This window comes from Drosophila nasuta, chromosome 4, assembly GCF_023558535.2.
Source record: "Drosophila nasuta strain 15112-1781.00 chromosome 4, ASM2355853v1, whole genome shotgun sequence".
In the NCBI taxonomy this organism is placed as follows: domain Eukaryota; kingdom Metazoa; phylum Arthropoda; class Insecta; order Diptera; family Drosophilidae; genus Drosophila; species Drosophila nasuta.
Genome location: NC_083458.1, coordinates 122,410 through 133,682, shown reverse-complemented (window position 1 = coordinate 133,682; position 11,273 = coordinate 122,410). Strand labels below are relative to the sequence as shown.

General features: G+C 33.7%; 1 protein-coding gene across 1 annotated transcript; it reads left to right on the top strand.

The window, feature by feature from the left end:
- Positions 1–912: 912 nt before the first annotated feature.
- LOC132794899 (osmotic avoidance abnormal protein 3) lies at positions 913–8,840 on the top strand. Its single transcript, XM_060805191.1, has 7 exons — positions 913–1,399; positions 1,472–1,696; positions 1,761–2,393; positions 2,872–3,692; positions 7,880–8,069; positions 8,119–8,242; positions 8,304–8,840. Exons 1-7 carry the CDS (start codon positions 1,328–1,330, stop codon positions 8,450–8,452), a joined length of 2,214 nt encoding a protein of 737 aa, XP_060661174.1. The 5' UTR covers positions 913–1,327; the 3' UTR covers positions 8,453–8,840.
- Positions 8,841–11,273: the final 2,433 nt, after the last annotated feature.

Sequence of the window (11,273 nt, the reverse complement as noted above, 5' to 3'; positions counted from 1 at the left end):
AACTATTGCCATATTTCTTCGAAATATTGTAAATAAAAATATGGGAAAAACTTCAAAGAATGTAACAATTGTCTCATTTATGCAGCAGACAGGCGACCTATACTAAGACAAGCAACAAATTCGCATGACACATCGACAAAAATTTAAGATAAAATAGGTGTTAAATCGAGTTTATCAACCGGACAAAGGGTGATAAAAAAGCTCCACATCTCAAGAGACAGAAATTTAAGAAAAAACTACCAGTTAATTGTCAAAGAAAAGAACACAGTTCAATTTTTACCACTGCCAAATGTCATGGATAGACAATACATTGTTTTTCATAAGAAAATGAATTTAATTTGGAAGGACCTGATGGGACTAATTATCATTTTCATGATCTCTGTAAGTGCCGGGAGAGAGTCACGACAATGCTACAATTCAGCCTGATCTGTGCAGACGTGGATTTGACATGAAATCCTTGAGTGGCCACCATACCCTTAGATCTCAATATTATCGCGATGATCTGGGGGTGGTTGGCTAGGAATTTGTACATGTCCGAAAAACTATATAGTACTAAAGATTAATTAATCGAAGCAATAAAACACGCTTGGTCAACTATTTTTTTCCCAATCGAATTTATGAAGTAATTTCATATAGAGGTGGATCCTCACATTATTAATTATTCTTAAGTTTGTTTAAAAAATAGTATTTAAATATTAAGTAGGGTTTCAAATTATCTCATATGGCGGCGCATTCGGTTTTGCCTACGCGTTAATTAGAGGTGGAGCTAACCTGATGAAGCGCAGTGTATATTTGTTGGATATAAAAGCCTTCCAGCCTATGGATAGCGAGTATATAAACTGCAGCTTTATCTGTTTTAGTTTTTGAGGTGTTTATACGGACAGACCGGCAGGCAGACAGACGTGGGTAACGTTTATAAAATCTATTATCTGTATTTTTAATGAAACATTAACTTAACAGACGATTAAATATAATTTATTATATATGTGCATCTATGGTATTCCAAACAACATATACGATATTGAATAATAAAAGTCAATTAAGAAATGAATGCATATTATCACCAGGAGCCATGATCTACACGTATCATATACATATATATTTGTGGTCACCTAGGTTTTTTTTTTTACAAATTAACTAATAAAAAAATTTAAATCATGTAATTAAAAGTGATTTTACAACTGATATCTATGAAATTTGAAGATAGTAAACATTCGAGTGTGCGTTCAAGTTCAAGCAATTAGTTAAAAATCAATACACTGAGCAACGGTGCACGACCAACTAAAGAGTTAGTTTAGTGAAAGTAGTTTTTAAATTATAATACATCATGGGTGAACATGTGAAGGTTATTATACGCTGTCGACCAATGAATCTAAAAGAAATTCATGAAAAATGTGATGTAAGTGTTTAGTAAAAGAAAATTCGCACCATCATGTATCTTATTTCGTTGACAATGCCTTTATTTTGCAAGAACATTGTGGAAACTTCTGATTATGATGTTTCTGTGTTAAATCCCTCGGCACGAAGTGCACCAAGAAAATCGTTTAGATTTGATAGCGTCTATAATACATTTTCGAAGACCGAGACTATCTACAATGATATGTGTTATGCATTGGTGGAGAGCACATTAGAAGGGTATAATGGAACCATTTTTGCTTATGGCCAAACAGGTTGCGGCAAAACTCATACAATGCAGGTAATTACTTACAATTTATATATATAATCACGATGACTTTAATGATAAGTTGTTATTTCTTAAGGGCGATGGATCGATAAAGGATGCCCCAAATAAGGGCATCATACCAAGATGCTTTGATCACATATTTGAGAAAATTTCGATAGCAAACAACGTCAGGTACCTCGCATTAGTAAGCTATTTGGAGATTTACAACGAGACTATCAAAGATCTTTTGAGTGAATCGGACTCATCATCGCATACAATTAATCATTCATTAAAGGATGTGCCAGGTATCGGCGTTACAGTTCCTTCCTTAACTACCCAGCCGGTGAAAAATGCAGAAGAATGTTATAATTGGTTGAAGTTGGGTAATAAGAATCGGATTACAGCAGCCACATTGATGAACGAGACAAGTTCACGATCACATACTATATTTACAATAAGTTTGGAGCAGATTGAAAGTTCTGTTACCCAATCATCAGATTTGAATAATATGTCGCCCATAATTGGATGCATTCGAAGAGGCAAATTGAATCTTGTCGACCTTGCCGGCTCTGAAAGACAATCCAAGACAGGAGCTATTGGTGAACGTCTAAAAGAAGCTACAAAAATTAACTTATCGCTTTCGGCTTTGGGTAATGTTATATCAGCGTTAGTTGATGGCAAAACAAAGCATGTACCGTATAGGGATTCAAAACTGACGAGATTGCTTCAGGTAGATATAAAAATTGTTAATTATCGTTCAAAGTCTAAGTTTTTGCACTGGTAAACAAACAATTTACAATTGAAATGAGAAAACAAATATGAAATTTATTTGTTTTGTCCGCGTGTCGACAAGCCAAGTGATTGGTATCGCTGAGCGGCTTGTTGGTAAGTCAATATGTCAACGTCCAACAAAAAAAAATCTTTAGTCCAAGCTTTTTGTCACACTGAAACCATTTTTTAATAAAATCGTATTCTTACTTAAGCTTTTAAATTATGCTGTCTTATTCTGTCTGTTACGTACTTTTCCTGTATAAAAATGAGCATTTAAAAAAAGAAATTAAGTCCCCATTGACAAAGTCTGTTGTACATATGTACATGGGCATATAAAATATTTGCAAAATAATACATTTTTGTCGCAAATTAAAAATGGCGTGTAGATTATTTCCAGAGTCGATTGCAATATTGATATTTATTGTCACTTTTTATAGGATTCCCTGGGAGGCAATACAAAAACTATTATGATATCATGCATTTCGCCAGCTGACAGTAACTATGATGAAACATTGTCAACTTTACGGTACGCGAGCCGAGCGAAAAATATATCCAACATTCCCAAAATCAACGAAGACCCAAAAGATGCCCAACTGCGTCAATATCAAGAGGAGATAGTCAAATTACGAAAAAAGCTTGAAGAAAGTAATCAGACCGAAAATGAAATATTTCAAAAAATTTCTAAGGATAATGAAAAATTGCGAAAATTATGGCTGAATGAGAAAAAATCTAAAATGCTTACACAGGAGATGAATAATAATAAGGACAATAAGCGAACAGGTCAACCCCTCAATAAAGATCTATCAATTGAATTTCAATCTGATGATGGAGAAGGAAAGGAATGCGTTCAATTAAATGCACGTCGGCATATTGATCTGATTAAGCATGCTCTTATTGGTGGTGAAAAAGTTAATGACATGCAACTTCGAGAACGTCATAGACAACGCAAAAAGGAAGCTCAGCAACACTTGAGTGCGATCGCTCAGGCATTAAGCCGCATTGAAAGTAATGATCGTAACCTATTGCAAGTTCATTATGCAAATATTCAACACGAAATTTATACCAAAAATGATCGTATTAAGATGTTCAATCAAAAGATTAGGATGCTTGAGCGGGAGATTGAAGATTTAAATTCGGAGTTTCAATTGGACCGCGAAGATTATTTAGATGAAATTCGACAGCTTGGTCGCCATCTGAAATTCTATCAACTACTGTTTGAAAAAATGAGTCGTATTCTTCGTAAAAATGGAAAGAATTGGTAATTTGAATTCTTTGTGTGTGTTTTCATCTTATTTGGCAACTCTAAACAATATCCTGTCTTGTTGGTTTGATATTCCTTGCCACTCAGGAGGGTTGCTTCCGGCCTAGTTTTCTTTTTTCTCGAATATAATTGATCATCTGATGCTGGATAACAGAAGCCGTCGAGAATATACACGTTTTTACGTGTGATTAAATTAAACAGGGCTCGACTAACTGCCTGATCCAGTGAAGTGAGCTATTTAAAAATAAAAATTAGCTTCAATTTTACGACAAATTTTTTTAAATATTTGGAAAAACATGTTTTTCAAAAGATGTTTACGGAAATTGCAAAAAAATCGTTTAGATTTTTTAAAAATGTTGAAATTTTTCCCGGTCGAATGATTTAAAATTGATTGCAAACGATAGTCTACACCACAGAATTTAAAAAAGTAAAGCTCTCAGATTCTCCAAATTTTGAAAAATATGAAGTCTATGTCCAGTGTTGCAGTTTAGCTTATTATAAGCTAGTTCTAGCATATTTGAAAATTGAAAAGCTTCTAAAGTTTGTATCTAGCTATAGCTTGAAATATTGCTTTTTTTAAATTCATCTAGCAGATTCCAGTTTTAAATGTATTTGCGACATAAACGGTTTGTTTTGTAAGAAAAATATGCATTATGGCATGAAAATATAGGAGCTTGTACTTTTTTGGCCGATGGGTATGTGCATTTCATATGATCGTGAATTTACTTCTAATCGATAGTGTCATCGAAGATCGATAGGTTGCAGCGCTCGCAAATAACTGTCGACCGTTTCTCGTTGTCTGCAAATAAGTTTCTTTTCCTGACCATACGAAAAGACTCAGTGAGCAACCGATTATGGGTTCTTGAATGAGATCGCTTGCGCTCATAGCGAAACCCTTTTTATACCCGCTACCCATGGGGTAGAAGGGTATTATAACTTTGTGCTGGCAGGAAATGTATGTCGTCGTGATGGTGGGGTTTTAATTGCAGTAGATGCTCAATTTGCTTCAGAATTGATTGATCACACTTCTGATATTGAGCTAGTTGCTGTAAAATTATCCTTTGGTAGTTTTAATATTTTTATTTCTTGCTCGCAATTTTTCTATAATTAATAACATTTGTAACATGCTTTCTGATCGTGATTACTTTATAGCCCTGGGTGATTTCAATATTGTTGGTATCTCATGGCATTCCGCCAATAATTTGAATGGCTGTGCCTCTCTACATCCCATGCTATTATTTATAGTCTTTACGGAGTATCATTGTCTCAGATTAATGGTATTCCAAATTGTTTAAACAGGTCTCCAAACCTTATTTTTGTTCTAGACCCGGATTCCTGTTTTCTATCGAGAACATTTCCTATATTCTCTCCTGAAGCCCCTTACCATCCAACTCTAGAAATTATGCTGGAACTCTCATATATTGCGTCAGAGTCTAGTGTACGTTGTGGTGAGCGTTCTCGTTGTTTTCGGAAAACCGATTTTGAGAAACTTGCCCTGCTTATATCTGGTCGCAACTTTCTTGATTCTAAATTTGTCTGATAAACCCTTATGGTTTATTAAGAAATTATCGAACTTAAAAACTCGTAAGTCGAGACTTTACAAAAAATTCAAGGAAACTGTCTCTTTTCTTGATTTTCTCCGCTATTCTGTTGCTCAAGCTGCTTTACGCAGTCATAACAGTGAGTGTCATAATAATTATTTGAGTAGGAGCAGAATAAGATTTCAGCGTGATCCAAGACGATTTTACGATTTTGTTAACTCGAATCTACGCGGATCTACGCGTAATCGAAACCTTTTATGTCTTTGGAGAATATGACAGTATCTAATGGTCCTGATATTGCCGATTTATTTGCGGACTTTTTCCAAACGATATATTCTGTTCCAAGTTTTCATCACCTCTTACTCTATAAACTTAATCTGTTAGGGTTGCCTCATAGCCTAATTAAGTGGATCTCCTCATACGTTTCCAACAGAATACCGAATGTTTATTATAATGGCTTTGTAATACAAAGTTTGTATCTAAATGTGTCCAAGTTACTTTTGGTGTGCTCCAGGGTAGTCATTTGGGTCCGCTATTGTTCACTTTGTTCATAAATGATCTTCCTTCTGTTATAGAGCATTCCGGTGTACTTATGTACGCTGATGGTGTTAAGCTTTGCCTGACATTTAATAATAGTCTTGCGAGTTCACTGTTGCAATGTGACCTTAATCGTCTAGAATCTTGGTGCAGTGTAAATACATATATTACATCTCAATTGCAATAAATGTAAGCTTATGACCTTCTTTGGGGTTTTTCTAACTATGTTTTATATGATACTCCTCTAGAGAGAATAGAGTCTATGAATGACTTAGGGGTTCTGCTTGATGCAAAACTAAAATTTGGTAAACACATTCTGTCTGTTGTAAATAGGTCCAGCAGACAGACAGTTGTAAATAGGTCCCAGTAGACACTGGGATTCATAAAACGCTGATCAAAAGAATTCAACGATCCCTACATCACTAATACTTTATACGTTTCATTGGTTCGCCCCATCCTTAAGTATGGATCTCTTGTCTGGAATACCCAGTATAGGGTTTATCAAGATGGGATTGAGTCGGTGGAGAAACCATTTTTGATAATTGCTCTTTGTGTTTTAAATTGAAACCCTAATATTAGATTACCACCCTATCCCAGTAGACTTTTATTACTAAACCTTCCTTCTTTTTCTGACCGTAGAACTATGCAAGGTGCTGTTTTCATTCGGAGACTTATTAATGATGAAATAGACTCTTTGGAGCCGTTAAGTCAAATTAGTTTTGCGGTTCCGGTCAGAATCACGAGGAATCTTCTTCCTCTTCTCATTTCACGTAGCTCTACTAATTTTGCTTGTCATAATCCCTTCCGTATTCTATGTGTGAATTATAATAATCTCAATAACGTAGTTTGCTCTAGTAAATCTATTCCTCTGCTCAAAACCTTATTATTAGCATATTTATCGAGTATGTAATTGTTTATTATCTTATTATACATATACCCTAACATATTTTGCTTCCCTATTAATATAGTATTATTAGTGTATTTAATTAGCGTCCAGCATCTTTTAATATTTATTCGCGGCTTTCGATTATTACGTGCTGTTCACAAATTTATTTTGTTTTGTATGGTATTACTGGGCCACTTAATCTTACTGCCATAAGTACGTCAACGTCCAAATAAGAATAACAATAGCAGGGATAAATACTAAATATAATAACGTAAAAATAATAAACTTAACGAGAGCGAAGGCGAGGATGCGGGCTCAACTGTGTAGAATATATAATAGTAGAGTATATAATCTTTACAGTAACGTGTGGTATGTGTACATATGTTTTATCTAGAACATAAAAACCTAAGTCCTGTCACCACTTGTAGCAAAAATATTTGTGCGTACCTGTCGGAATTATTTAAATTCAGTTCCTTTTATATTTTTTAACTTTTAAGCTCATTCCATCCAACGAAAAGCTTTCGAAACTTTTGAAAATGTATTTTAAAAAAGTAGCCAAGACACTTAAAAATATAAATATACAGGCGTGGTAAAGTTTTCAATTTCCGTTAGTACGTTTTCGATTTTAGATGCTCCGGTATTCAAAACATTCGGACATCGTTTTCAATTTTTTATTTCTTTCTGCTGAAAAAGCTGAAATATATTAAAGTGTTTTGGTCAAAAGTGAAGAACTGCATAGATCTTTCACGATTTCTTATGATAACAATATATTTGCCTTTTCTCTTTTACGCAAATAAAGTCATATAACTTACATTTTCAAGAAACAGTTCAGTTACCACCTTTTTAACCAATTGTATTACTGTGATTTAAACTAATCTTTTCAATCACTTTTAGCATTTAAGTAATTAAATTAAACATATTAATTTACAAAAAATATATTTACCACAAATTCAACTATATTGATATCATCCATTTCATTATATATCAATTTGTAACTAGTTTTTAATTCCACCAAATATACGGAAGCTTTTGCGATAACTCAGGGAGACAGATATAACAACAGATAATTGTTGTTACCAACGGCAACATTTTATTTCCGAATTCGAGCTGGAGTCAGAAATAAGTAGTTTTAAAAATAATTACGAGTTTAATTGAACTTCTGGCGAACAAGTACTATTCATAATAAGTACAAACTTTTTTTTATAATAAATTTACATTAGGAATCCTGAAGAAATTATGGAAAATTCCGTTTGGAATGATGACTTAAAAACATGGAGATTACCAACCGCATTAGGAAATACTATAAAGTTACCTACAACACATCCTGGATCATCTTTTCAAATAGCCAAAAACAATATATTCGATGCGAATGATAATAAATTTAATTTGAGGGATTCGGAGGACAGCGATGTGAGTATTGCAAAATAGGTTTTTTGGTCTAATCTAAAATTATAATCAGTTAAGCTTGACCGGATCTCCAGAAAACTATAAAATCAATATATTAAAGAACTATTTTCGGCCAAATCGGAAAAACATAGATCAACATGCTCAAAGGACAAATAAATCACAAGTCTATATGCGTGGTAAATAAGAAAAAAAATAATTTTGCGAATAATTTTTATATTTATAGAATTCATATTGTAGAATTTACAGCTCATAAGAGGGCATCGATGCCTGTTCGAGAGTTGCAAGCGACAGCTCTAAATAAAATTGAGACTTTTAATAAAACTTTTGAAGAAGAAGACAATTCAAGCGATTATATGGACAAGAAAAATCCGACACCGATTACTTAAATTTACTACTGACATATGTACAAATTGACAGTGCAGTTATTTTCTACTTTTTTTTCATCGCCCCGTTGCTCATTACAAGCGTTTTCGCAATATCCGCTTACAGCCAAACGAACTATGTACGTGCTAAGTACCTGAGAGAACTCTCAAAATATCAGCTGTGATACAACGTCAATAAGTTCGTTGCCAGCAGCAAACCCCCGGCATCTGATCAGTATCAAAGTGCATTAGCATCAACAGTGCACGAGGCTGCTTCAAGAATCAAGACAGCTAGCGACAGCAGACTCAACCTGACAAAAGTAATGTTTTCGAAAAATTAGAAACTCAATTACTCTACTTTAATATACAAAATATAAGTTACCTGAATTCAACGTTCTCTGGAATATTGAACTGAAAACGACACCAGCAACAAATGCTGGCCGCTATGTTACGATTGCGAAACCATGAGTTTCACATTCGAAGAAGCTTTACAATCACAAAATTGTATCCCTTAGTTTAGTATTGGAATTGTCTTGCGTATCGCTTTATTTCATTAATAAAAACTAAATTTCAATTCTCAATAGTTTTTTTTATTCTCGAACAAAGTTCCAGAGTTTGATCGGTATTCATGTAGATTACAGTAAGAAGCTAATTTATATCGTTGTGCATTCTTAACAGCGCATCTACCAAGGAATTGTGTTTAAGGTTGCGACCGACAGATCGCCAAAACTCGGTTCTAATCTTTTGTTTAATTAAATTAATTATCCGTTTTTCGCAAATACAACTCTGCTGGTAACTAAAACTGCCTTTTCCAAGTTAAGCGCTGTTCCCAGATGAGCAAAATTTTCAATATGTGGAAAAGAAATATATTTCGCAAGTTACACAAATTTTAGAGTGTTCGTTATTGGTAACACCTATGACCCTAAATTTGGCACGGAAATGGTAAAAAACAAAAGTTTATGGCCACACCACTCAAACATTTACCTATTAAATAAATGCAATTATTACAAAAAAATAGATGATATAACATTCATTGCCTATTTCTAAAGCGACAATCAATCCCAATCACATATGAAAACAAAAAAAACCGCTGCAAATGTTAAACTTAACGGCTCACCAAATCCACAAAATACCTGTGTGAAATATCTGGACTTGCATCTCGACCCCTAATAAACATAAAAAAACATATTAAAGCAAAATGTCAGCAACTCAGTCTTAAAACACTAAAAATATCATGGTTGATAAAGTCGAAAATCAGAAACCACGTTGGGAAACAAAGTTCGCCGCTACAAATCCATAGTGAAGCCTGTTTGGACCTACGCTATACAGCTCTTTGGAACTGCTAGCAATTCAAATATTAAGATATTTAAGCGTCACCAATCAAAAACTGCTACCATTTTTTTTGTATCTAATGCAAATATTCACAAAGATCTTCATATTCCAACCAAAAATGAAGAAATAAAAAAATTTAATAAGAAATACATCGATAGACTCCATAGCCACGAAAATAATTTAGTCTTAAATCTAGTAGACAACAATTTAACAGTAAAAAGACAGAAAAGATACCACATACTTGATCTCCCCGATACATATATCCAGCCAACTGAAAATATGTTACACGGGCATTGGAAAACTGCTATTTCTGTTAATTTAATATTAATTATACAATTTACTTATTGTTTAAACAGACGGATTGTAAATAAATGAAATGGCAAAAAAAACATATTATTGCAACTTGTTGCAATATTTTTTTGATTTTAAGTTAAAACGATTGCAATTCTTAAAAAGAAATCAAAGTTGAAAATAAAAGGAAATACATATAGGCATAAGAAAATATTTAAAGAATTGGTAATTGGGTGAAATAGCGATTCCACTTTGTTGGCATGTATTATCTAAAAAACGAAACACTTTTTTAATAATTTGAATTATATTTGTCAGTTCAAAATAAAAATGTGAGCTTATGAGTGGAAGCTTTGAAAGCTCTCCGAAGCTTTAAAACTGGACGTTTTCCGCATGATACAATTATACAAGGTAGTCTCGTCCATGATATAATTATAGAAGGTAGTGCCGTCGGAAAAAGCTGTCCGACTTTAAACATAAAAATGAGTGCGAGTGAAAGAGTCTCAGCACAGCAGTGTGAGCGAGACGAGAATGAAATGCGCATTAACCCTTAAACGATGATATTAATATTTACATATTTTGAAGCTAATATTAATGTATCCTTGACTTATTTTTTAAATGTAAATTGTTTATGAATAATATTAACAATATATATGAGAATTCTCTAATTCTCGAAATGTTTTAATTCTATCCGTATCTACGGCATACATTGCAAAATGTCATTTTGCACAAGGGTTAATTGCAGAAAAAATTCGTCCGCAGACAACCTCTTGCGTCGAAATACGAATGCGTACTGACGGAAGCTTTTTCCGACGGCACTACCTTCTATAATTGTATCATGGTCTCGTCAGAAAAAAGCTGGTACCCTGTCTATGTTAGCAATGAGTGCGAGTGAAAGAGGCACAGCGTGGTAGTGTGAACGAGACGACAATGAAATGCGCATTAACCCTTAGACGATGCAATTAATATTTACATATTTAGAAGCTAATATTAATGTCTAATTGACATATTTTTAAAATGTAAATTGTTTATGAACAATATTAATAATATATATGAGAATTCTCTAATTCTCTAAATGTTTTAATTCTATCCGTGTCTACGGCATACATTACAAAATGTCATTTTGCATAAGGGTTAATTGCGCTAAAAATTCGTCCGCAGACAACCTCTTGCGTCGAAATACGAATGCGCACTGACGAAAGTTTTTTTCCGACGAGACTACCTT

Coding starts and splice junctions, on each gene's coding strand:
- LOC132794899 (XM_060805191.1), top strand. CDS start 1,328: ATGGGTGAACATGTGAAGGTTATTATACGCTGTCGACCAATGAATCTA. Junction 1,697..1,760: donor GCAAAACTCATACAATGCAG/GTAATTACTTAC, acceptor TTATTTCTTAAG/GGCGATGGATCGATAAAGGA. Junction 2,394..2,871: donor AACTGACGAGATTGCTTCAG/GTAGATATAAAA, acceptor CACTTTTTATAG/GATTCCCTGGGAGGCAATAC.